At 45.5% G+C, this 27,351-nt stretch overlaps 1 protein-coding gene across 2 annotated transcripts; it reads left to right on the top strand.

The window, feature by feature from the left end:
• On the top strand, positions 1–27,015 carry ERN1 (endoplasmic reticulum to nucleus signaling 1). 2 transcript variants are annotated; one of them, XM_027900347.1, is made up of 22 exons: positions 1–118; positions 7,487–7,598; positions 13,653–13,686; positions 14,351–14,423; positions 15,068–15,140; positions 16,059–16,181; positions 16,610–16,711; positions 16,924–17,185; positions 17,750–17,828; positions 18,485–18,647; positions 19,439–19,557; positions 19,951–20,142; positions 20,700–20,955; positions 21,683–21,773; positions 22,031–22,220; positions 22,691–22,790; positions 23,232–23,431; positions 23,627–23,774; positions 24,214–24,341; positions 24,899–25,022; positions 25,270–25,337; positions 25,520–27,015. In XM_027900347.1, the coding sequence occupies exons 1-22, from the start codon at positions 32–34 to the stop codon at positions 25,724–25,726; spliced, it is 2,931 nt and encodes a 976-aa protein (XP_027756148.1). In that variant the 5' UTR covers positions 1–31; the 3' UTR covers positions 25,727–27,015. The 2 variants fall into 2 exon arrangements, with proteins under 2 accessions (XP_027756148.1, XP_027756149.1); XM_027900348.1 differs by lacking the exons at positions 1–118; positions 7,487–7,598; positions 13,653–13,686; positions 14,351–14,423; positions 15,068–15,140 and having other exon boundaries at positions 16,075–16,181; positions 16,591–16,711.
• Positions 27,016–27,351: the final 336 nt, after the last annotated feature.

Raw genomic sequence — 27,351 nt, 5'->3', positions numbered from 1 at the left:
CGTGCGGGCGGAGCGGCCCCGCCGTGCAGCCATGGAGCGGCTCCGCCGCCGCCTCCTCCTCCTCCTCCTCAGCCCGGCCGCGCTGCTGCTGCTGCTGCTGCTGCCGCCGAGGCCCGCGGTGAGTCTGGGCCCGCCGGGCCGGGGGAGGGCAGGGCCGGCCGGGGCACGGGGAGGGCCGGGGGAGCGGGGCCGGGGGATCCTGCCCGGGATTAGCGAAGGGTGACCGTGGGTGCTGAGCCAACACACCGCCCGGGGACTGCCGGTAGTGCTGAGTGCTCCCGTGTGCGGGGTGAGGGGCTGCAGCCCCACAGCTGATCAGCCCCACAACCTGATCCAACCTCATAGCCTGATCCTGCCCCACAACCTGATCCTGCCCCAAAACCTGATCCAACCTCAAAGCCTGATCCTGTCCCACAACCTGATCCTGCCCCAAAACCTGATCCAACCTCAAAGCCTGATCCTGTCCCACAATCTGATCAGCCCCACAACCTGATCCTGCCCCACAGCCCGATCATCCCCACAGCTCGATCATCCCCACAGCCCGATCATCCCCACGGCCTGATCAGTCCCACAGCATGATCCTGCCCCACAGCCTGATCAGCCCCACAACCTGATCCTGCCCCACAGCCCGATCATCCTCACAGCCCGATCATCCTCACAGCCCGATCATCCCCACAGCCTGATCCTGCCCCACAGCCCGATCAGCCCCAGAGCTGTGTACCTGCCGCTGTGTCCTGCCTTGCCACCAGCTGTGCCCTTACGATATACATGTCCTAACCAGGGCGTGTATATCATAATCCTGAAATGTAAAAGTACAGGTAATTCCCCACAAAGTAGTTGTAAATAGTAGTGCAGAGAAACTTTTGAAACATTAGTGCAAAGAAACTTTAAAAACTGAACCCGTGTAGATTGGTACAGGAATCAGTGAGATGCTAGGTTTTTGCTCTGTCTCTTCATAATTAATGGGGCTTGTTTTCTTTCTGAAAAAAAACCCAAACATTGCATATATATTGATAACCAAATGCAAAAGATGGGCCACAGGCCCAGTCATGGCATTTTAGTTGCTCTGTTTCCACAGCAAAGGCAGCAATGTGCATTACATTTATATGTGGTTGGTTGGGATCCAAACCAGGCCACGGTTTTGAATTCAAAGGTGAAAGACAAAGTGCACGAGTCACTGCCCTACAAAACCTCTTAAGAAATAACCAGGTTGGTTATAAGGTATTGCAATAGGTGGAGCAATAAAAGTGCGTGGAATAGGGAAACTGGTGCAAAGCAGATGGAACGCTGAGCGGATTATTTTTACAGAGGTAATAATTTTAAGCAGTGTACTTTACAGTGGATGCTGTCTGTTGTGTGTGTACTGAGATGGAAAGCTAAGTTCATAAATTCACTTCTGAAAGGTGCTCTTGTTTGCAAGTGCTCCAGATCAGGAGACAATGAAAAAGGCCACCTGGCATTTACTGTTTTCATTGTACTTGAATGTAGCAGAGGAAAGTTTGATGGATTGTTCATTGTTACCTGAAAATACTGGAGTAAGATATGGGGTTGTAGTTCAGGTTAAGCAAAGCTGAAGGCTTTGTTTTTCACCTGGGATATAATAGCTCCACTTCCCCTCCTTTAAAAGTAAAGTAAACACATTAGCAGTGAAGCTGTATAACATACCTGGTGGTGTTACTTCGTTAGGAAACTGAAAAAAATTGAATTCGAGCTGTCAACAAAAGTTACTTTATTGTACAGTGCTAATGTGTTTGTCTTAGTCTGGACTGTGAGGTTGAACTGAACTCTCTTCGTGGTCCCGACAGGTTTGGGCTTCAGATTTTGCAAGGAAAACACTGATTTGCAACTCTGGAAGTTTTAAAACCAGTACTCTGTAAGAACAGTAATAAGTATTTTAAAATACTAAATATACTTTTCAAATCAAGATATTATTAAAAAATTTTGTATAATTTTACTTGCGTAGTCACAAAAAAATAGACTCGTGCCCTGGTAGAATTCAGGCCTTTTTCCCTCGATTTCTCTCTCCCCTTGGTCTCCCTGCCCTGCCACCTCAACTCAATATCTGATCTCAGGTTCTCCATTTCTGTTTCTTTTCTTGGCTCTCTCCCTGCTCTTTTTGCTCTGCCAGCTGTAGATCCTCACTGTGACTTCCAAGTTGAAATCTATTGCCCAACTTCAGTCCCTTTCCAGAACTAGTTTTAATTTCTATGAACTCGATCCCAGTCATCTCACCTGTGATTAACCCATTTAACAGTGAAACCATTCTTGTCACTGGAGTAATAAATTTCCATGGAAAAGACTGGAGCACAATCCTTGGTGTTGAGGTAATGTAAAAACACGAGATTGCCTGAAGACCTTGCAGATTGTTTTCTTTGGATTTGCACTGAGAGTGGTGATGGTGATCTGCTGCTCTGTATTTTCTTTTTTGATCACTATCCTGTTGGTTGCCCGACTTCCACATTACGAGAGGGTGAACTCTCAGATAAAGCAGTGGAGCTGTCAGTAAACAACAGCCCCCATCGATATAATCCACTAATGATTTCCAGCTCCCTTTGCTTCGAAAAGAACCTTGTTGTGGTGAGCTCTGGACATTCCAAACCGTGCCTGTTTCTGTTTTAACACCGAGTCAGTGCAACTGGAAAATAACAACCTCTCTGGGATTAAAGTGGCATTTGGAACACGGGCTGTCCCTCCTGCAGCCGGTGGGACAGGTTTCAGTGTGGGGTTTGTGTGCAGGCAGCGCCTGACACGGGAAAATCCCGACCTCAGCCAGGTGTGTTTTCTTCTGGAGCGTTCTTTATCTCAGCACGAGGTGTTTGCCCAGGGACCTGATAGGTGTGAAACCTCGGGAAGGTTTACACAGGACATGTCCAGGCACTGTGTTAACCAACACTGATGTGCTTTATTTGGGTTGCAGGTCTCCTTGGCTGCTCAAAAAAGTAGTCTAGTAGGGTCTGGGGGCTTTGAGGGTGGGGGATGTAAATTTGTCTTGCACATTTAAAATTAGCATGGACAGCTCTGGCCTGGAGTGTAAATTATGTGCTATGTGTTTATAACTCTGCCCTTGGGTTGCTGGTGTTCTTGTGACTATTGAAATAAATTTGGGTTTTACAGAGAGAATCAAGGGTGAAAGCTCAGCTGGGCAGCAAAGGACAGTTGGGGTGACCTGCTGTAGCTTTCAGCTTTTCCTGTTGCAGTAGGAGAGGGTGTATGAATGAGAACCCCCTCAACTGGGTTACATTCTGATGAGAAATAGCTAATTGGAATGTAGTCTAAGATTAACAGATCTGTAGATGAGAAATAGCTAATTGGAATTTAGTCTAAGATTAAAAGATCTGTAGAATCGATTTAGCTTTCCAAAGAAGACAAAATGTATTTTTGTCAGCTCTCTTTCATATATTATCTTCATTATTAGTTATACTGAAAAACTCTCCCCAGTAGTTTTCTGAATTTCACAAAGACTTTCTTCGTGGCCTGGTTTTATTATGCACAGGGAGTTTTAGGCTTTGGCCTGGCAGTGTAATGAGATAGCTGTCAAAACCAGGGCAATGAATCACAGGCTATCTGGGATGAATATGCCAAGTGCTTGCAGTGTGTGCTAATGCCTAAAAATACTTTGCTTTGCGTCCTCATTGGTTTGCCGGTTGTGGCTCCGGTAGCGTAAATTATGGTGTGGGCCCTTTGTTGTTGGGAGGGAAGTGTCTGGAGCTGTTAATGCTGAAGTTGGTTTAATGGTTTTCAGTAAAGTGCAAATGTACAGCCTGATGAATATCAAGCTAATTATGGAGTGAGGAATGTAGGTTTTTTTCCCTTGAGTGATTATATATCTTGTCAATAGTTTAGTTTGGTAAGCCAGGCATTGCCAGAGAAGCTCCGAGGCTGTAAGTTACAGTTAGCACACCATCTGTCTTTTATCATCCATCAGCCCAGCACGTGTAGTTTGGTGCATGAGTGTTGCTACTTCAGGCTCATCAAAGAGAAAGTTCTTTACCTGGCACTGATCTATTCACTGCTGGGCACTGTTACTCCTATGAAATCAGTACCAGTTCTTGCAGTCAGCACACACCGTCCCAGTGTCACTGTGAATTGTTTTCCTGTTCTTTGTTCATACTGAGGAACCTCTTGTGGTGTCACCCCCCCAGCAAAGCCCGTTTCTGGCTTGCAGAGCTGTGACCTCAAGGAACGAGTGGCCTGGGTTTGTGTCTGCTTCCCCACTGACGGCAGTGGGTGACCTGCCCTGCCAAACTGCTGCCTTTCCCCACGTGAATTAACGGGGGAACTTGGGGCTGTGGGGATCTGCTTTCCTCCAGGGCAATAAAACAATCTGGAGCATTGCTCTGCCAGCCCTTGGAAAAGCTGGTGCTGTGGGGGTGAAGGCAGATGTTATCACCTGGGCACTGAACTGCACCACTCACACCAGAACTCGTTCTGCTGCTTTCACTGACCTTCCTCTGACTCCACAGGGCCTTCAGAGCTGTTTGGAGTCATTTTGTTCCTCGGCTTTCGAAAACATTTTATCTAAAGATAGGGTAGGTCTGGACTGAGGGGGAGGTTCTTATGCAAGGGTTGACGAGTATTTAGAAAGTGCATTTCTATTAGACAGTATCTTTCAATTCTAGCTTAAAATGCTTTTTTCTGTTTAGTCCCAAATTTTGTGTTGTTATGGATTATTAGCAGTCAGCACTTCAGAGCTTTTAGAGCTTTTGTCAAATTTGAATCCAATGGGAGCTTGAAAATTTGTCTTTTGAATGAAATTATTAAAAGTTAATTCTAAAGCAGTCCCCAAGTACTTTCAAAATATTGTAAACCCTTCACTTTACGGCTGTTGATGTGGAAGATTGTTATCAGTACAGACGGCCAAGGCAGTAGAAGCTCTCCCTGAATTCCAAAGAAGGCACTTGTTAAAATAGACCTTTTTGCAGTTTCAGATGAAATGAAAGAAGAACCAACCCAGGTTTTCATTCTGTATCATTTTCTTTGTTCACTAAATTACTTTTTTAGTTGTTTCATGTCCTGACATATTTTTCTTGCATTCAGTTGTTGTATCTTCTCAGAAATAAAATCGGAATATGAAGTAAAAATCTCTTGCAAGAATTGCAACACAAGAATTGAGACCCCACCCCTGCAGGGAGAGAGGACAAATCTCTGATACCACTTTGTATAAAGAGTCTATCTCAGGCCTGACACTGTGATTTTTGTGGGGGAGAATGTTCTTGCACACTTCACACAAAAACGAAAACAAGTTTGGCTTGTACATACAGGGTTTTATAACTTCCATAGCTTTTCATAACAGCGCTAATCCCAGGCTTTAATTAAACAATTAATTATAAAGCTTTGTGTTCAAAATAAAATCTATGGAGTATCTGCAACCTTGATACCACATTCTGCAGCCACTGATAAAAGTCAGAAATGCAATCGGGAGAAAGTGGTTTTTTGTTTCTGGGTGTGGGTGAAACACTTGTAATTATTTCAATAATCTGTTCCTTTTTATGGCCATACAATTTGAAAGAATAAACTTTCAAACTCCCTAGCCTTCTGCAAGTGACTGCTGCAGATGGTGGTCAGAATAAATGAGTAATATGGCATTGCAGTCTGTGACACTCAGGGTGGCAGTGACCACATCAATGATGTGACTTGGATGGTTGAATTTAAGAAAGCCCTTGAGAAGCAGTGAAAGTCGAACCCAGAGCTCTGGGGGAGGCGAAGGAAAGCCTTGGAAATTGGGGGTATTTTCAAGGAAAGGATGCCCACGTGTGGCACAACCTCCTTGTGCTGCCTTCACTCCCAGTGAGGCTCCTCGTGCAGGGAGCAGAGCTGAGCCCAGGGCAGGTGCTTTCCCTGGCTTGCTGGACCTCCTGGCTGTGCCAGGGACCGTTCCCTTCAGTGCTGCCATCCCAGGACAGGCTCACACCTCCTGGTACCCACGGAGCCCTGTCAGGCACCGAGGGCTGGGAGGTGGCAGTGGTGCTTTTTGCCCCACACCAAGGATCTCACTTAAACCAAAGCTTAGAAAAGCTGTTGTGGTTTCCTGATCTCGGTCATAGCTGAGCACTCTCTGGGTCGTTCTGCCCGTGGCTCACTCAGGTGTTCATCTGGTTTTCAGCAGGACTTGCATGATTGGCTTCGTCCCTTATGGTTTCCTTTCTCTGCAGCTCAGTTTGTGAGTGACTGAGGGAAGTACAGAAGTTTTCCTTTTCAGAAAGCAGAGTGTGCAGAGGAACCCTTGGCATGTTCCTACGTTCTGTTGGGTCCCAAGTCCTCCCAACCTTCTCAAATAGCACTCATCTGGAACACAGTGCTGGCTACTGATGTTCTGAGGAGAGTTTGAGCCCACGTAGAATTCCAGCATTTCTGTAGCCTTGATGCCACAATACATAGATATTGATATGTTAAATCTACACATCTGCAGCAAGTAGTGTTCCATGTGCTGCATGTTCCTGATACGTGATACCCAACCCATCAGCATGGTGGTTATTTCACAGGTTGTTTTTTGTGGAGATGACACACTTTGATCTCTCACTGAGAAGACAGGAAGAGAACATGCTGTGTGGAGAACATGCTGATTCTGTAAGATAAGAAGATAAAAGATAAAACTCTCTATGAAGAGAAAATGGGGTGGATTTGCTCTTATGTTGTATTTTATTTGCAACTAAACTTCATCAGTAGTCATTACATTCTGGGTGTCAAATTCCCGCCTGCAGTTTAAAGGAACTTCAATAGTTTTAATTTCTTGTTTTCAACAGTTGTATTTCCTTTTTGCCCTTGTTCTTGCATCCAGTCGTTGGGCTTGAGAGATACTCTGAGTTCAGTCCTGCTTTGTAACATCTTGAGCTGCATATTTTGTAGGGCAGCAGGAGAGGAACTGGTACTCACTGTCCCTGGTTGAACAAACACTGCAAAGTTTAATCCCAGTGCCGCTGTAAATATTTTATCTGAGCGCAGATGCCTGGTCAGCCTGCATAATTTAACAATGTCAGGTAGTGAAAATTAAGATACTTCTCCCATTTTCTGCAGTTATTCCTGATCTATGGTTTGTGTACTGCTGATTTGGACTTTAATTTTCTCTGCCCTGTGTATTTTACAATTGTCTGCTCCAGCTGATTGTGACTGGAAAGAAGCATGTGCAATATTTAGAGGTGCAACCTGAACGTTTAGTTATTCCTGTATTATATTATCCTTCTGGTTTTGTGCTTTACCTGAATTGCACTAAAATGTGTAGTTTTTCAAGGAAAGTTACTCTTCTGTCCATGCATTTTCATTTGGCAGTTAAATATTTTACTTTGCAGTAATTCTAACGTGACCAACAATTGTTTTGTACCATTTGAGTCATTGAAGATGTCGTTAATTCATTAATTATTAAAAGCAAAAAAAGTTGTTCAACCTGTGCACTTAAAAGAAGGGAAGTTGTAGCCCATGTGCTGTTTGAGAGTTGTGAGTAAACTCTGTAGTAAATAATGACATTCAGCAGCTGGTTTTTGTTTTGCAGAACACCAGCTCAGTGACGGTGCCAGAAACGCTGCTGTTTGTCTCAACCCTGGATGGCAGTTTGCATGCTGTGAGCAAGAGGACAGGAGCCATCAAGTGGACTTTAAAAGAAGGTGAGCAGGAGGTGTCCTGCTGCCTTCAATAGCAGCAATAACAGACAAAGTAATTGGTAATTCCCACTGTTGGTAAATACTTCCTTTTCTTTCTTAATTTGGCTCTTGTTCCAACATTAAGCTCCAGTGCTTCTGGAGTCATGTTCACCTTGGTAATTTCACTTGCAGATGTTTTCCAGGTTTGTGTGTGGGTTTTTTTAGGTTTGTGGGTTTTTTGTTTGTTTGTTTGTTTGTTTGTTTTTCCCCCCAGAATGTTTAGGCTGTAGTGGTATAATTGGTAACATGTTTTATGGGAATGAGTTCAGTATAAGCAAGCTTAGAGCAGAATAGATGTGTCAGCTTGTGGAGCTGATGGCACAGGGATTGCATGATCCTGCCTCTGGAATACCCTGCATTCACTGGCACAGTGCATTTTCCCTATAATACATGTTTAGGAACAGCACAGGTTTTTAAATAAAAGAACTGCACCTGTGTAAAGAAATTTAACATTGCTCAGTGACTGGAAGGGATTTTGTAATTTTAATTACTGAGCAGAGCTGTCTTCAGGAAACATTTGGTAGTTAATACATATTTGGTTTAGTGGCACCTATGACATATGGCAGAGTTGATAGCAGCACTTCCCTTCTGTAAATGAATTAGATAGAAGGTCAGATGCAGGGAGTCACTTATTGCATCATTCTGTCCTCTATTTTTAAACCTGCTCTCAGTTTAGCAGGTGAGCTGAAATGGGGGGAGATGGACTGTGCAGATCTGCTGTCTGCAGTACAGACCAGCTGCTGTTCCTTGTGAAGCCACTCCCACTGGAAAGCAAATGCAGCAGACAAAAAGTTGACTTCTTAAATGAGCAAAGAAGGCTTTTGTAGCTCCTCTTGGAGTAAAAAGGGGGTGAGCAAGTATTTTCTTGAAGGATCCTGGTTAGTAGGTGTGATGCTTAGTCCTGGCCCGGAAGGGTATCCCAACTGGCACTGGTTTGCAGCCAGACTCAGTAAGTGGCAAGAGGTGTTTTGAGGAAGAAATCAACACAGTTTGGTAATGAGAAGGATCCTTGTTAGAGTGTGTTGATCAAGGAACTTCCCTTGTTTAAAAAAAAAAAAAAAAAACAAAGAAAAAAAGGTTGCAAAACTCTGGTTGGAACAGTAGAACTGCCAGACTGGGTTATCTAGTTTTATAGGACTTCTCTCTGTTGCTAACTATGAATTATTCTGCATCTTCTGTACATGAGGGGTGTTCACTTGCTGTTTGGAAAGCACTTATTGCCCGTTACTTTATTTCTGTGCCACAGAGCAACACACGAGGGTCAATGAAAAACACAGCTAGTGGTGGCTGTGCTTGTTCCAAGATGCCTCCTGAGTTAACTTAGCTGAGTGGACCTGGAACAAGGGCCTGTACGCATAAATTGGTGAATTGATTTTTAGTGGGAGATTTTTATTGATTAAAAATCAATAAAAATTGATTTTTATTTATTTTTGCAACACTTGCTATGATTCTACATCAGTGAAATGCTTGTAGTGTTGCAGAGAATTATGAGTAGGAAGCTGCCTGCACTGCAGTGTTCTTGCAGGTGCCACTTTACCCTGATTACCAGAAAAATGAGCCATGTGTTGTAGCTCACATGAGGAGCTCTGGAGGTCACCTGAAGTGCTGCATCGGCATCCACCAGGAAGGGAACGTTTTATGACTGCCCTTAAGCAGCAAGGTATTTAACAAAGGGCAATTCAGGTACAATTTTTTTTTTCACTGGGGGGGGGGGAAAAAACAAGGCACTGTTCATTATCAGGCAGTGCTTAAACAAACATGAAAATCTTGCCGTGTGTGGTTTGTTTTAATTTAGTGCTGAAGCTTATCTTGGGTATGCAGAGTAAATGAGCCAGTGCTTATCACCACAATAACTTGTGTTTCCTGCCTTCACTTAGTGCTGGCATGAAAGGTACCTGGGATACTCCTGCTCCCCAGAAAGCAAGAAATGGGTCACTTGGGAATAGGACTCTCCACTTAAATAATCTGTGTTATTTAATATTGAATTTGAGATGCTAAAGATGCAGTTGTTTCAGGCTGTGCTCCTGAACAGGCTGCTTCTCTGTTCTGAGAGTCACTTCTGGATGTCCTTCTGTCCTGTTCAAAGAGATTACCCAGCTCCTTAAAAGCTTTTCCCTTGAGAACTGATTCAAAGTCTTTGGCCAGAAGAATAAATAATATATACAGATTTGGATCTAGGTTAAGGACCAGCAGAAGTTCAGTTACAATCTTCATTTCTCTGTAGTAATCAAAAATTGAAGGCCCACAATCAATTCAGAAGGTTTGGATTTCCCATACCTTACTTATAACCTGTGGACTTCAGTGGGCTCTGTGATAAGATAGAAAGACTTTATCTATTAATATGCCACATGTAGATTTTAAAAGGGAAAATCCGAGATCCTGTAGATCCTGCTTTTGTAACAGTGGTTTTTCCCAGGAAGGAAGGAATATCTTTGTAAGTAGTTAGCCTAAATATGTGTAAATAATGTATAAAATTAATGGAAAATTATTAAGGATTGTCAAAGCAAAACAACTGTAGGGCAGGATGGTATTCAGCAATTTCCAGAGCATAGTTTGAACATCGAACCTGTAGTTGCAACAGCAGGGAAGGCTGAAATGGTTTAAATTGCCCGTTAGCCCAAACTTTATGGTGTGGCCTCAGGCCAGGAAACCGTTTTTTCCAGCTCATTCCAACTCACTGTTTCAGAGTCTCCCACTTCTCCTTTTCAGTCTCTGGGCACATTACAGTGATGAAAACAGGCAACTTTATCTTGTGGGTAAAAGAATACTCAGATTTTGGTCAAAGGACAAATTGTTATCTTATTATCTTTGTGAAATATGGAGAAAAGTCAAATGCATTATATTTAGCAGTAGGGGTACAGTTTCAGAAGTTGTATAAATGGCTTTTTTCCACATGTGTATGTAAAGTGTGGGTTAGAACGACCTGAAACGTGCTCTGCCCACTCTCAAATGCGTTCTGGTCGTGATGCAACCAAACTGGGTTGGGACATCTGCTGCTGCCAGGTCAAACCCTTCATTCTGGGGAAGTGTAACAGAGCCAAATAATTTACCAAATATCTGGACAATCGTTATGTTACCGGGCTCCTAAGAACTGCTCGTAAATAAACTTTTGGAGTTCTAGAAGAAATCTTCATAATCCCGGTTCAGTGTTGTTTTGGCATCTTTGTTTTCTTAGTCTAGAGGGTGGAAAGGTTTTTGGACAGGATTTCGTACTAAAGTCCTTCTGTAGGACATTGCAAGACGTTGGCTTTTCTGCTGCTCCAGGGAGTGGAAGCTTGAGGGAGACAGAAATGTATTTTTATCATGGTTCTATCATGTTTTCTTTGTAAAGCTTTTGTTCTGATACCGAGTAGATAGTGCTTTGTTCAGTGGTTATCGCTGCTGGTGGTGCTGGAACAGATGGGGCTGTTGCAGTGACTTACCTCATTACAGGGAACTGCAGTTCAGGGAAATTTTGAAAGCAGGATGACGTGGTTGCAGTCCCAACATGTCAACACCTGAGAGGGCAGCAGCTGCAGAGCAGACCAGGCCTCACTCTCTGACTTGTGCAAGAACTCTGGGTTTGACCCGTTGGGGGTCAGCCCCTTTTCCTGCTCCGTATCCAAGCACATGAAAACTGTTGTCAAACCTGGCAGCAATGAATTAAACTCAAGATTCTCTTTTTATCTCAGAGCAGGCTCTTATTTCAAACCAGACTTTGCCCCAGGGTTGGAACACATCCCAACCCCAGGAAAGAGAGCGTGGAGAGCTTGGTGTCTGCATCTCTGCAGAGCTAGACCTGAGTTCAGCATCACACCAGTGTTAAGAAAAGGAGAACATTTGCATCACCCCAGTCGCTAAAAATGTAGAGAAATGGCTCTCCCAGGCCTGTCTTTCCAGGTGAAAGGTGCTAGTGAGAGAATTCCTTTCACTGCAGCAGGTGAACCCTCCCTGGGTTTGTGTTCAGTCCCTGTGAACAGCCCCATGTGTGGAAATGAATCGGATACCAATAAATGCTTCCTGACACAACACTCAGTGCTGCAGGAAGCCATCAGAATAATCAGTGTTTTGGTTCCTGTGCTAAAAAAATTTCTGCTGCTTTGTAATAATTCCTAATCTGTTCCATCTCCCTCTTCTTTATCACTGCTTGTAAATCAAATTTCAGTTACTAAGAAAACATGGAAAAACAGGTTTGTTTGTTTGTTTTTTTCACTTCTGGTGAAGCACATGATGGTACTAAAGAGAAGTTCAAGGACTTTGTCATGAGAATGATGCTTCTGTACAGCTTGGGATTTGCCACAAGGCTTTCCTTCAGGTCACCTGATATCCAGCAGTGCTCCAGAAAAACACACTGCAGGAGTTTGAAGAGACATTCATGGGATTTCTGGCAGCTTTTATGAGAGGAGACATTTGTTGATGAGGTTGGAAATTGTTGTAAGTGGGGGTAAAAGATTAATGCAAGTAAATACTGCACATATATATGTGTGTGTGTTCCTTCACTTCTGTAGTACTGTGCACAAATTCTCAGATCTTTGGGATAATTGGAGCAGAGGGCAGCACTTTTTTTTGGTAGATAAAAATAGATTGCTCAGTTTTAGAAAATTAAGTGACAAGAAGTTATTAGCCCCCAAATGCTTCAGTGTATTCTGGTTTTTCAGGGTATTTTTGAGGCAGGGAAGGAGCTGTAGGAAAACACTGGGAACCAGACTCTCCTGCAAATGTCATGGGCAAACCAGCATCAGTTCCTAGAAAACATAATCTGCCTTTGGAAATTTCCTGTGGTTGTTCAGGTTTCCCTGGGCATTCTTTGAAAACAACCCCCTGAAACACTGCTGAGTGTGAGGAGCTCCCACTCATGCTGAGGAGTGGGTTGTGTCACGGCAGGAACGGAGCAGTCAGGAGTTTGGGGCTGGATTCACATGGTAGCAGTTTTATCCTGTAATTCCACATAGGAACTTCACCATTTCACTCAGAGAATAAGCAGTCCTTTTGCTAAAATGAAGTTTCAGAAATTAATTCCAACAAGAATATTTTCTTATGCTTTGCTGACTGGAAAGTGTTCGAGTGCTCGAGTTCATCCACTTACGTGATGGTCAGCAAATGCTGCTTTCTTACTTGCTTTTCTTCAGCAGCAGACTGAGATATCACAAAGCTTGTGGGATACTTGGAGCACACCCTGAGAAATAATTGACATTAAGTTTGGAGCGTGGGGTGTCTCTCCCAACACATCCTGAAACCACTTTCTTCACCCAAGGGGTGGAAATGAATTGCTTGATGTAGTTAATGGAATAAAGGTCTGAGTAAGCAGCGTGGTCTGTGGAGACACACACAGGGCACTGAGTCACTGCTTTGTTTGAGTGTTAATTATTCTCAGGGCCTTTGATGTGTGCTTGGGTTCTCAAGGAATTAAATGGAGTTTATTTGGACACCTTGGAGAATGTACCTGGAGTGTTTTATAGGCTTAAAGAGAAAAAAATCGCATCCATGTAGTTATGTTTTGAACAAAGCTGTTTGCTGTTGTAAAAAGAAATCAGTGAAATTGGGATAACTGTACTGTTATCCCTCATAACTTGCTTCATTCTCTGATACTCTGTGCATTCCTTTGGGTGAGTGCTGTTTTCAGCCAGGGATCTGTCTGGTGTTTTCAATCTGCTCTGCAAATATCCCAGATAATGCCCAGGGTCTGTGCCAGTTTCCCAATCAGAGGCTCTCAAAACATCTCTGGTTTTGTCCCTATTTCCCTGCTGTTGCATCATGATCTTTGCATGGAGGCAGAAGGGGTGAAAAAACAGCGTGTGCCTGGTCATCTGTCATCCTCTTGCCCAGGTTTATTCCAGTGTAGTGATTTGATTTTCCCTGTGGAAGTGCAGATACTTTGAGGATTGCATCCTCTCGACTTCTGAGCTGCTTTCTGCCAATATGACCGTTTCTCTGGGGAATTGGAGGGTATGTCTTGTAAATCAGGGTATTTCCGTGGTGTTGGCATCAGGACTGAAAATCCCATGGCTTTTATGACCTTTTCTTTTTCTGTGTGTGCAGATCCTGTGCTCCAGGTGCCCATCCATGTGGAGGAGTAAGTGTTTCCTTTATCTCCTTTGCTGCTTGTTTGGTTTTTCACTGATGCCTTCAAACTTGGTTTAATTTGAACCCAAACAGTCCGTGTTCTACAGAAGTTGCCAGCCTTGCAGCAGTCACTTTAAGGTGGTTAAAATCCAAATTTGGGGCTTTAACTTTATGCCTCTGAAGTCAGTGGTGACATCCTTTCTTTTCTGTGGTTTGGTTTTGATCACAGAACCTCAGACATCAGGGTTTGGGTTGGTTTGGGTTTGTTTTTGTAGTTTGGGGGAGGGTTGCCTTTATCTCTCAAATTTACTTAGTTCTGGCAACTCTTTTATTGTTTCTTGCCTTCCTTATGCTTTCTGGGTTTTTTGTTTGGTTTGGCTTTAATTCTGTGGCACTTGAAGAGCATATAAATCTTGTTTCAAAGCTTTCACTCAAGTCATTGCCTGCCACGTTTGGGCCTTTGAATTTTCTAATGCATTAGTAATCTTAATTATATCAGTTCTGAAGCTTCCTTATATTTTTAAATTCTCACATTAATAAATGAAACTTTAAAAACTGGATAATAAAAAGCAAAAAGATGTAACGTTGGATGAACTTCTGTGTAAAGCCAGTACTGAGCACAGTCACTTTCCTGTTCCACATTTTATCCTTCCCAATTGCTGCTTCAATCCCAGGCCAGCGTTCCTGCCGGACCCCAACGATGGCAGTTTGTACACCCTGGGTGGCAAGAACAGCGAGGGCCTGACTGTGAGTATTTCAGTTCTCTGCTGGGAAGTGCCCCAGTAACCTTTACAGCACGAAAACAAACACACTGATTGATCAGAGCAGAATGGGGTGGTCAGGAAATGATTTCTGCTTGAAAATACCAACAGCACGTCTTGTCCACTGGTCCAGCGTTCCCGTGACTTGCTAAAATAAAATTGAATAATCTCTGCGTGATTTGATGGGAAAGGTGGACCCAAAAGAACACCAGATGTGTCACTCTCACCCAAATGCTTCATTTTCTAAAGCCTTGTGCCACCCAAAGGTGCCTTTGAAGATTTAGGAAGCAGCCAGAAGTGCTGAACCTGTCCTAGTCACCGGTCCCTGGAGCCCACAGCTCCTGGCAAATGTTTGACTTGTGTTTTTAAACTTTATGGTGACTCTCAGATAAAATGTTTGGCTTCCCACAAGTTTGTTTTTTTCTCTGGCAGCTGGATGATTTCCCTTCAGCCCTTCAGTGTTGTTAAATGTTTTAGTAAATATTTATTTACTCCCCACTCCCCCCACCCCCCAGGACAGGCAGATCAGAACTTGCAAAATGATTCCTGGTACCTTTCCTGGGTGAGTCCAGGGAGCAGCAATCTCTTTGAATCTATCCTTTATTGTTTGTTTGCTTGTTTTTCCTCCAGAAACTTCCATTTACTATCCCAGAGCTGGTGCAGGCATCTCCCTGTCGCAGTTCTGATGGCATCCTGTACATGGGTGAGCTCACTTTTTATCTCCTCTAGGCTGTAAGATGTTCAGTGACTGCAGAATGTAGAGAATCCTAGGCAGGGAAATAGGAAATAGGCTTTATTTTTTATAGTAATTATGTTTTTTCATAAACCTTTCTGATGACAAAAGAACTGATTAATGTAGAATTCAATTACTCTTTGAAGATTGAAACCCAAAGGTCTCCCTGAGGGAGAAAATATCTTTTCTAAGCAGTGAAGAGCCTGTGTGGGGTTTTTTATTTGTTTGTGATGTGACTTCTGCTTAAAGTCTTCTTACAATAATAAATGACATTGACTGCCAGACAATTAGAATTAAATAGAAATCCCATTGCCCCACAGTCAGACATCCTCCTTTATCTGAGGCACAGTCACTTCATTTGTGCTACAAAGAATAGAAGTTTGGCTCACTGCCCTGACTCATTCTGACTGCAGATGGATTTGGGAGGAGAAGAGGAGAAAGAAGGACAGTTATTACTTATCACAACAGTAAAATATGGGAAGATCAGGAAGAATTTAGCATTGTTTTTGTGAAATCTCCTAAAGGCCCAGTATTAATTCCGGTTCTCCACTTGGTGCCTTTCCAGTAAAGGAGTGAAAAATGTGCATTTGAAGCTTCTAAACATGTGTTGGTGTCAAAGACATTCTTGTGGCTCTGTTAGATTTTATCAGTGGGAAAAGTCATTTAACCAAGAACTTCCTGTTCTAGATGTTGTATTTGGGTTTTTTTGATCAATATTTGAGATTGGCCAATGATGAATTTAACCCTGACTACAAGAAACTGTTTTATTAAAAATGCTTTATTGGTGCTGAGTTCATGAGGGTGCTAAAGGAAAAACAAGACTGAAAAGCTGGATGGAAGTGCAGTTTTTCCAGCTGAATGGTAACGTGGCTTAAATTCTGATTTCAGGTAAAAAACAGGATATTTGGTACGTGGTGGACCTCATGACTGGGGAGAAACAGCAGACCTTGACTTCCTCCTTCGCTGAAAGTCTTTGCCCCTCAACATCCCTCCTGTACCTGGGCAGAACAGGTCATGTGCTTTTTTTACTGTAGCTTATAAGAAAATCATATTTAAGTTTAGGCTCATAACAAATGACCTTGTGAGCAGTTCAGGTTTTCGGGTTTATTTCTTAGGAAGACTTCTGTCAGTTATGATTTTAGACTGTCCACAGAGGAATTGGTAACAGATAGAGCACATCCACTGGCATTGCAAGTGTGTGACATCACTGCTGGAGTTACACCAGCACCGAGGAGGGGCTGACTGGCAAAAAGGAATAAGGGTTGCAGACTTGTTCTTTAACCCCTCTCTCAGTGTGCTCCTTGATGGGATAGTGTTGGGAGAATGAAATGAGAGAGCAGTGAGTGTGTGTGGTGCTTGGGGAGTGGCTCAGGTGGGAGGTGAGTGATTCTGTTCTCTCATAGGTTTTTTTGCTTCACAGACTGTATATTTTTTAACAGAGTACACCATCACCATGTATGACACCAAGAAGAAGGAGCTGCGATGGAATGCCACCTATTTTGACTATGCAGCCACTCTGCCTGATGAAGACATAAAATACAGTAAGAATTTGATTGCTGTGTCCCCCCTCACTGGGGTTTTGTGTACAGGCAGAAATATTCTGATTTTTTCTGAAGGGCAGCTGAGCTTCCATCAGCCCCTGTGACAAAGGCTCTGGTGCTGAGCTGCTCTGCCATGCAAGGCTGTTGTTAAACCAGCCAGTGCCCTGTGTGCCAGTGGAGCTGCAGCAGCCCAGGAGCTCTCTGTGTTGCAGAGATGTCCCACTTCGTGTCCAACGGGGACGGGCTGGTGGTGACGGTGGACAGCGAGTCCGGGGACGTGCTGTGGATCCAGAACTACGCCTCCCCCGTGGTGGCCTTTTACATCTGGCAGAGGGAGGGGCTGAGGAAGGTCCTGCACACCAACGTGGGCATCGAGACCCTGCGCTACCTGACCTTCATGTCCGGGGAGGTGGGACACATCACCAAGTGGAAATACCCCTTCCCCAAGGAAACGGAGACCAAGAGCAAACTGACGTGAGTGTGGGATCCCCCTGGTTCTCACTGTCCATGTGGCACTAAAACCTTGTCTATGCACAAGTCAAGGGTTGTGCTCCAAGATGCAACATGGGGAAAAGAACACATAAAATCAGCTCTAGTTCTCCAGCTGCTGTTTCATAAAATGCTTGATGGTTTACTGTAAAGTCAGAGACCAAATAAAAAAACTTACATAAACTTAGGTTATACACACATAGTTGTATATTCTTAAGTTTTATCAGATGTTCTGTGCTGAGTAGTTTCTCATAGTGTGGAATTAAATTGTTTTTCCTAACGTGAAAAAATACAGAAATAGGATGTGAGTTATGTCAAATGAGTAAAAGCTGTGAGAGATGAACTAACAATGCTTTCATGATTAAAAAGAAAGGCTTCGTAGCACAGCAATACTTCAAACAATTTTACAGATCCAGGCTTTTCAGGACCCAAATCCTTGTTGATTTGGCAAAGTCACACACTTGTTCTGCAGGATTGTGCTGCCCAGGTTTCAGCTGTGGTGGTAAATCAACCATTTACCTGTTGCTAACCCTGCCTGTCTCTCCCCAGCCCAACCCTGTACGTGGGGAAATATTCCACCAGCCTGTACGCGTCGCCCTCCATGGTGCACGAGGGGGTCACTGTCGTGGTGAGTTGAGTGGGCTTGGAGAAAGGGTATAAGATATAATTTACTATATATAAATATATTAAACTGGAAAAGAAAATAAAACACCGAAGACTGTACATCTGCAGAAATGTGGGGTTATTGGAGATTGCTGTCGAGAAATGCATAGCAAATGCAGTGTGTCCTGAAACAATTCCCAGTGAGCCCTAAGGATGCATGGCCGTGTTTCAGGCATCATTTCAGTGCTGCAGAGCAGTAACTGCAGCTCCTCAGGAGCTGTGCCAGGCAGGCTCACAGGAGAGGGCCTGAGGTTACTGCTCTTTGTGGTTTGTGTTAAAATTGCTGGTTTGTTCACCAGAGTGACTCCCCACAGACAGGAAACTGCGTCATAGTTTCGTTTTTCTCACTGTGGCTGAAGAGGTAGGAAATACAGATCCTGTTTAGGAAAAAAAAATAGGGGGAATAATCTCATCTCCCAGGCAACACGTCCCTGAGGAGGTGCAATGTCCAAGGCTGTGGAAGCAGCTGCTGAGGGCAGAGTGGCCGTGTTTGCTCAGGGTGACGGTGCTGCCGGTAATCTCTGCCTGCCCACCCATTCCACCTACAGTTTTTTATTTTCTTGCCTATTTAAATAGTCCAAGGTCACAGCAGCAATAACTGGAACCCCAATCTCTCCCCAGCCCCGAGGCAGTGCCATACCCCTGCTGGAGGGGCCAAAAACACAGGGGGTCACCATCGAGGACAAGGGCGAGTGTGTCATCACCCCCAGCACCGACGTGAAGTTCTCGGGGAGGCTGAAGGACAAGCACAAGCTCAACTACTGGAACGACTGGCTCTTGATAGGTGGGGAGGCCCTGCCTGGCCTTAATTACCCAGTTTTAGCCATAGTTTCTGATTTGTCCTCATTTGCATATGAATTAATGTGTTTAAGTATCCACTGGACACCGTTTTTCCCAAGGCTCCTGTGACTCAGTGACAGGGTGAAGAGGGCTTAGCTCCATGTGTGGAAAGTTGCTGGTTGGTTGTTTGCCCCCTCCCTCAGAGAGGGGCACAGGTTATTTATTATTTACTGTAAATACTTACTGTTACTTTCATTTTCACCATATGGATCAGATGGTCACGTGTTCCCCATTTTATAAATGGATTAAAACACAGAGGCTGAAGGATATTAAGTGTCAGCCTGTCCTGTGCATCCCAAATCCCCAAATTTTGGAATTGGCTTTTCATGGTATTTATAATTTTGCTTCCAAAACAAGGAACTGTCCGAAGTTCAGTTTTTAGTGATGCCTAAATGATGTGGGAGCTCTGGGACAGCGTGCAGCTTTCAGCCTCTTTAAGTGCCACCTTTCTCTTCCCATGATCCCTTTCCTTGTTAATAGTCTCACTCCTGCAGTACAACAGGCACTTCCTTAAATAGTTTGTATTCCTGTGCAGCCCTCTGTGCTGAGGGACCTCTGCCCTCCATTTTCCCCTTTTCCTTTCCTGCTCTGTAGAGTATTTTTATTTTGTGGTGCTCTCAAGCCTTTTGTAAATCAGCTTTATATCTGCTCTTCAGCAAAGATGTTGAAATCAAGGATATCTTTCTTACAAAAAGGACAACTTTCTATTTCAACAAATGTGTTTTTTATTTGAAGGGCACCACGAAACACCATTATCTGCCCCTACAAAGATCCTGGAGAAATTCCCAAGCAACTTACCAAAGAGGCCTGAAAATGTGATTCCAGCTGACTCTGAGAAAGCCACTATTGAAGAGGTTTGTGATTAATAATTACATAAGAATAATATATATTACATATATGAGAATAAGATAATATATAATAATTATATGAGAATAATTATCCTGCTGGGTGGTAGAAGAATATAAAGGAGTAGAAGTTGAGGAAGGACATGGAAAAGAAGCTGAATGGAATTACTCCATATTTTTGGTGTCAGATTTCCATGTCCTTAGCACACGGAATCCCTGGTGTGTGCTGTGTCATTCCTCATTTCACAATTAAGACTTTCAGCTGCCTTTTTTTTTCCCCACATGCAAAACTTTGACTTTGGCAGGTTCAGAAATGACTAAAAGCGATGTGGCAGAGAGGCTGGATGTAAATGCCTCATCACCCACAGAGATACTGAGCTGACAGAGCTTTCTTGGCCTCAGGTGATTGACATCGTGGCAGGTTCCTCCCCAGAAGTGCCTCCTGCTGCCCCACAGGAGATGGAAGAGACTCCTGCCCGGCCCATCCTGCGGCCCGAGGCTCCGGTGGACTCCATGCTGAAGGACATGGCCACCATCATCCTCAGCACCTTCCTGCTCGTGGGCTGGGTGGCCTTTATCATCACCTACCCCATGGTAATGCTGACCTGGCTTCCTGTGCTGCTGGGTGTGGGAGGGAGAGTCTGTAACGCTGGACAGCCAAGGAATGATACGGGAGTTGGTTCCACGCTCCAGGGACGTTCCCTCCTCACACATCTGCAGTGGGGAGCAAAGGCTGCAAATCTGACTTAACAGTGATTTCTTTGGGCCAGCTCTGGAGAGCTTTCTCCTTTTGTCTACCAGTTGTGGTTCTTGTAGGTGTTACTCTTTTTAGACAAGATCTTAACACCACTGGCTTCACTCCTCCCTTCCTCACCTGAGCCACTGTCAGGTTTTCCAGGTTTTGGATCCAAGCCTTTATCCTGGTGTGGTTTAAAAGCACCTGGTCAACCCAGTAGCAATTTTTCCCATATTAACCAACCCATGGGATTTCTCAGCTTGGCAGTGGAAGTTGAATGAAGTTGAATCTGAGGGGCTGGCAGGGCCATGACAGGAGAGTTTTGCTCCCCACTCTCAGAGGCAGCTCCCTGGTAGCTGTGGGGCTCCCCTGTGTGACCCGGCTGTGCAATCTTTACTGAGGTTCCCTCTCACAGAGTGTCCATCAGCAGCAGCAGAGGCAGCATCAGCTGGAGGAGAAGATCCAGCTCTTGCAGCAGCAGAAGCTGCCCTTTGGTGCCCCTGGTGACGTCCCCCCCGAGGCGGATTTCCTGGACACGTCGTACGGGCGCACGGAGAGCTCAGCCGGCAGCTCCCCCAACCTGTCCCCTCGGGCCTCCAACCACTCTGCCTTCTCCAGCCTCTCCACCTCCGACGGCGGAAGCTGCCTCTCCACAGAGCAGGAAGAGGGAGGTGAGGCTGACCCAGGGGGGTTTGTTGGGGCTCTGTGTCCCCAGTCTGTGATGATGCACTGAAATAGTTACTGGTGATATTTCGTAGCTCAGCAAATTAAAAGAAGCATCTTCCTCATCCAACCCGACCCTCTGCACACCCTGACCCTCTGCAGGATTATTTGCTTTACACAACCAGCTGAGGGGTTGTGCTGCCCATGGCACTGTGTTCCTGTAACCTGTACCATTCCAGGGAGAGGTTCATTTAAATAAAAACACATATTATGATTAACTGGAATCAAGGACTAAGGATTGCACACACTGCCTGCCTTCCTGCCTGGTCTGCCTGTGCACTCACTCGTCCCCTCAAAGGCTGTTCAGGGGAACTGCTACCAATCCACTTCCATAACTGCCAGTCAGCATTTCCTAAATTCAACATCTGTAAACTTTTAGAAAGAGCTTGGCTGCTGAGAACCACTTCTCTCTCACTGCTCTGAGCCATCATCTTTGCAGACCCTCTGTCAGGTGTTGTGTGGTTTTGACTCTTAGTGTTGGATCATTTGGTCAACAGAGTATTTCCCCCTCAGGGTGAGTGCCAACATGCAGATGCTCATTTGCTTTCATCATCTGTTTGTTAAATTTAAACATGAACAAAGAGACTTTTCCAGACTGGCCCCAAAGGCTGTGCAGTTGTAAAAGGCTGCCTTGCCCCATCCTAAACCTGTCCTTGTTTCTTTTTTCTTGTTCAGATGAAGATGCAAACCGAGTGATGGTTGGCAAGATTTCTTTTAACCCCAAAGATGTACTGGGACATGGAGCTGAAGGGACAATTGTTTACAGGTAGGAGGGAATGTGTGCATTGAACAGACCAGTGTTTGCATTAGGCATTTGTTTTTTATAAATGTCCTCACATACCTAATGTGAGCAGGCATTAAGCTTTTTGCATGTGCCTGGAGTATTTTCATGCATTTTCTTCAGCAGCAAAAACCTTTACTTGACTTCCCAAAGAAGCGTTTCCTGCCCAGAGGTGCCAATTCCTCTGGCCAGGCTTTGTGCGGGGTGTGAAGGGCTGTTGTGGTTTCCCTCTCTGCCTGCAGGGGCACCTTTGACAACCGCGATGTGGCAGTGAAGAGGATCCTCCCCGAGTGCTTCAGCTTCGCGGACCGGGAGGTGCAGCTGCTGCGGGAGTCGGACGAGCACCCGAACGTGATCCGGTACTTCTGCACGGAGCGGGACCGGCAGTTCCAGTACATCGCCCTCGAGCTCTGCGCGGCCACGCTGCAGGAGGTGACACGGCCCACCTGCTCCCTGCAAGGCCTCACTGCCCTCCAGCTCAGCTGCTCAAGTGCCTTACACAGGGATGTTCCCATTCCTGCCACCGTCACCTCCCTGACAGTTCCACATTCCTGGGACAGGGGTGGTTTCAGACCTTTAGGAAGACACCCCTAACCCTGGACTGATTTAAGGACAGACGCTGCTGTCTTTGGATTCTTTTTCTAGTCATTCTCCCCCTCCCACCACCCAGACTTTTGAAAACTTTCTGCCCTTGTTTCTGGAGCACAGTGCTCTGCAGAATTCCAGCTCTGAATGACACTCAGAGATCAGCACCTTCAGCCAAAACAAAGCTCATTTCCCTGTGTTACCAGCTGGCACGATTTACCCAGCTGAACATTTCTGGGGGGGTGAAGTGCATGGATTTGCCATTTCTGCAGCTGCTGAGCGGTGTTGAGGCTGACTCTGCTTGTTCTCTGTTGCAGTATGTGGAGCAAAAGGCCTTCAGCCAGCACGGCCTGCAGCCCATCGCTGTCCTGCAGCAGACAACGGCGGGGCTGGCCTACCTGCACTCCCTGAGCATCGGTGAGAACCTCCTGGCTGGGCTGCATGAGGGGGACGTTCTCTGAACTGGGAAAAGAAGAGGAACTGCTCTGGTACTGGTCTACCCAGCTGGCCTAGTGGAAGGTGGCCCTGCCCGTGGCAGGGGGTTTGGAACAAGGTGGTCTTTAAAGGTCCTTTTTAACCCAAACCATCCTGCGATTCTGTAATTTGATGCCAGCCTTGTCACTGGAACATTCTTGCTGCCCTGGAGTACTAAAGCTGGTCCTTGCTGTTTGTGCAGGGCACTGCATTTTTTGGATAGAAGTCGTGTAGAAAATGAGGACTAGTGGTGATGGAATAAAAAAGTCAATTGAAGTCATCACTTTGGTTTAACAAGGGTTGGTTCGGCCCTGTGAAAGGTTCACTGCAATAGGTGCAGATATCATTGGCAGTGCCTGAGTGGTAAATGGGTGTTTGTAACAGTCCACAGAGACCTGAAGCCCCACAACATCCTGATCTCGATGCCCAATGCCCACGGGAGGGTGAAGGCCATGATCTCAGACTTCGGGCTGTGCAAGAAGCTGGCTGTGGGTCGGCACAGCTTCAGCCGCCGCTCGGGCGTGCCGGGCACCGAGGGCTGGATCGCCCCGGAGATGCTGAGTGAGGACTGCAAAGAGAACCCTGTAAGTCCTCCCCCTTCCCCAGGAGCAGCCCAGACCTTACAATGCACAGGACTTGGTGCCTGAGCCTTCAGGCTCCCTTGCAGCTCGGTGTGCCATTCTGGAAATTTCCTTCTGCAAAATAACCACCCTGTGATGATCAGAGTCTTCAGGGGGGGAAAAAAAATGTCCTTGCTCTTAAAGGTTGCTTATTTGCAGACCTACACCGTGGACATCTTCTCAGCTGGCTGTGTCTTTTATTACGTGGTGTCAGAAGGTGGCCACCCCTTCGGCAAGTCCCTGCAGCGACAAGCCAACATCCTGCTGGGAGCCTACAGCCTGGAGGCCCTGGATGCAGGGAGACATGGTAAGGACACTCCACAGGGATCAGGGAACATCCCACGGTTGCCAACAGAAATGAGAGAACTCTGGCCCCCAGGATTCCCAGGCTGGCAGCAGTGACAGTCGTACTCCTCAGGTACTCCTGAAGTAAAGGGCCTAAAGTTCTCAGTTATAATACCCCAGAGCATCTCTGGGGTACACAGTTTGGAACTCTGTGAAGTTATTTCCTGTATTAAAGGGTAGGAAAGAGCTGCACTGTGATATTCTGAGTCAACCCTTCTGCTTCCCTGCTGCTGCCCAGCATGTCTGTGAGGGCAGGAGGAAGTGGAGACCAAGCTGAATTTGTAAAGTACAAAATAGCATAAAAGTACAAAATACAACATTTCCTGCAGCCTGAGAGTGTAGGAAAAATAAAATAAGCCAAAAGAAGTAACATCCATTTCCCTGCACCCTTTTGCTTGCAGAGGACGTAGTTGCTCGTGATTTAATCGAGCAGATGATAAACATGGACCCTCAGAAACGGCCGTCTGCCAGCTGTGTGCTGAAACACCCCTTCTTCTGGAGCCTGGAGAAACAGCTCCAGTTCTTTCAGGTTTGTGGGGACCTTTTCTCTCCTTTAGTTCTCAGGACTCCTGTAGACTTTCTTCAAGTCTTGAATTCAGAAGCCACAGCCTTTCTGGGAGGAGTGAAGAGCAAAGCTGCAATAGCTGGGAGTAGCTCCTGAGGAATTGGCTTAGGCACAGAATCAGTTAGGTTGGAAAAGACCTTTGAGATGGAGTCCAACCTTTGACCCAGCACCACCTTGTCCAGGAGGCCAAAAGGTGGAGTTATCAACTTCCCTTGGTGCGAGGAAGGTCTCCAGCAGGACAGGACTGAGAAGGTGGCTGGGAGGGCTTCAGGAACAGCAGTGAATATGCACTGAATCCTGATGGGGGTGGGAACTGGCTGAGGACCTGAGGTTTCATCTCCTCTGTGCTAAAAAGGCTTTGGCAGATGGTGAAAAAAAATCATCTCAAACTTCTGTATCCTATTCCCAAGCACTGTCAAGGAGTGAAGTGAAATTCTAATTTCATTACCAGAAGCAGCAATTTGAAATTGTTGGGAAACACTCAGAAATAAAACTAGAAATAATGTGACTGTCTCCTCCAGGATGTTAGTGACCGGATAGAGAAGGAATCTTTAGATGGTCCAATAGTCAAGCAATTAGAAAGAGGTGGAAGAGAAGTGGTGAAAATGGACTGGAGAGAGCACATCACTGTTCCTCTTCAGACAGGTAATGGCAGTGTTTCTCTGAGGGGAAGGGAGTTACACGCTGTTCCCAGTTTGCTGGGACAGGAAAGTAAGGATAACATTGTCTCAGTTTTGGCACACCACCTTTACCTGTCACTAAAGTATCTTTTCAAACTCCAGTCCATGCTCATGTACTGAAACACCCCTCAAGGATCTGTGTTGTGGGGACACACCCCAACAACCACAACTGCATCACAACATGAGAAGAAATCGTGTCATTTCTCTTGCAGATCTTCGGAAATTCAGATCCTATAAGGGAGGCTCCGTACGGGACCTTCTGAGGGCCATGAGAAATAAGGTAAAGGGCTCCTTTCCCTGCCCCTCCTGCTTGGGGCCAGCCTGTGTCTCCCCTGGGTTTGGGCACTGAGCTCCGGCACCACAGAACAGGAGCTTTCCTTGTCCAGGAACACCAACAGCTCTGTTTCCAAGAGGCTCCTTGAACACAAACTGAGCTTTGCCATCTTGTATTTTCCTCCCCAGAAGCACCATTACAGGGAACTGCCTCCCGAGGTGCAGGAGACCCTGGGCTCCATCCCAGAGGACTTTGTGTGCTACTTCACAGCTCGGTTCCCTCGCCTGCTCCTGCACACCTACCAGGCCATGCACATCTGCTGCCAGGAGAGGCTGTTCCAGCATTACTACCCCGAGGACTCTGCAGAGCTCAGCCTGGCAGGAGACACTGTGTGAGGGGACAGGGATGGAGCTTTCTTCTCTGGGACCAACATTCCAAGCACAGGCCTACCTTTAGCAGGGAAAAGTGGGATCAAAGAGCTGAATTCTCTCTCTTTGAAGAAACCAAGCGTCCAAAAAGTGCCTTGTCCCTCTGCCTGCGCCGGATCAGGAGGTGGTGGGAGCCCAAGGAGCCAAAGGTCAGGCGATGGACCCTGGGGATGGATCCATGTACAGTGTTCAAGACTCTGGGAGTGGAGAGCAAAACCTGGATAAAACCATCACCCAATCTCCCTGTGCTGTATGTGATTTTGTAACTGATGTCTTTTATTACAAAAAGAAAAAAAAATGAAAATACAGTGATTGAAATCATAATTACTAAGGACTGGGAACTGCAAAAGGAGCCCTTTGGTTGTAGCAAATCATCCAAAGCTGCCATTGCACTACTGCCCCGTGAGGCATTGGGCACCCCAGTGACTGCAGAGGGAATCAGTGCTCATTACCCAAAGCCAGTAGGAAGGAACCACTGCTGGTTCATCAGTCCTGCCCTGGAAAATGAGTCCCTCGTACCTGAGCAGATACAACGAAGTTGTAAACAACTGACTTGAAAAATCAGTTCAAGGTTTACCTTGTTTGCAAACAAGCCTCGCTGTTTGATATCAACCAGTATTCAGAGAAGAGCTTGACCAGCCCTCGACTCCAGTCACAGGATCAGAACAGCCCTGCCCAGGGAGGGGCAGGGAGCAGAGCTGAGAGCTGCTCGTGGGTCAGCAGCTGTTCCTCAGCCACAGGAAAACACTGCCACGATGGAGCCAGAGGGGAGAGAGTCCTGGAGAAAAAGAGCTGAAGAGGAAACAAGGAGAGCTGTGAGGAGCAGAGAAACCAGGGCAGTGCTGAGGGGGTGCCACAGAACTGTCTGTGTGGGCTGTGACTCCCTGCCTGGCAGCCTGGGGGGTGGAAGGATGCAGGATTTCTTTTCGCTGGCTGTGACACAGCATCGTGTGTGGAAAGGACAAAGAAATGCTGAGTTCTGTGATGGAACTGGGATGTTCTTTTACTGTGTATTTATTTAAGGTATTTATATTTATTTAATTTTTACGACAAAGTGGGGTGGAATCCAAGTGGTACAGGTATGAAACATGCCAAATCAGTCTTAATTGGGTTTGTATTTAATCACCTGATAACAACTGGAGGAGGAAAGTGATACTGCATCTTTCAATGGAACTAATTAATTAGAAATTACAGAGTGGGAATTTATATGACTGTGCCATTGTGTCTTAATAAATTATTGCCAGTAATGTGTATGATTGGGTGCATACAGCTACTTTACAGGAAGTTTTTTTCCTATTTTTACAATGTATGAGAGCAATTTACCTAAGATGCCAAACTGTGCAGGTTACATGTTTCTAAAGCTTGAAGAAATAATGGTAATTTTACCTAAGAAGATTCAAAGCCTATTTCATATTTTTGTACTTCTCATGTAAAGTTCTTTTATAAATCTACTAAATAAAGACTTGTACTCAGATTAAACCCCCCCAGCTCTCAGTGTGTCTGGGATCTGCTGCCAGGACTGGGGCTGGGGCAGCGAGCAGGGAAGAGGTTCCTGCCCGAGCAGCCCTGTCCTGACTCCCTGGAGAAGGGGC

Source organism: Empidonax traillii, unplaced genomic scaffold, assembly GCF_003031625.1.
Source record: "Empidonax traillii isolate 1590-97213 ecotype Southwest subspecies unplaced genomic scaffold, ASM303162v1 scaffold718:size422569, whole genome shotgun sequence".
Taxonomy (NCBI): Eukaryota; Metazoa; Chordata; class Aves; order Passeriformes; family Tyrannidae; genus Empidonax; species Empidonax traillii.
Note: the sequence above shows the minus strand (reverse complement) of the source record. Positions and strands in the feature narration are given on the sequence as shown.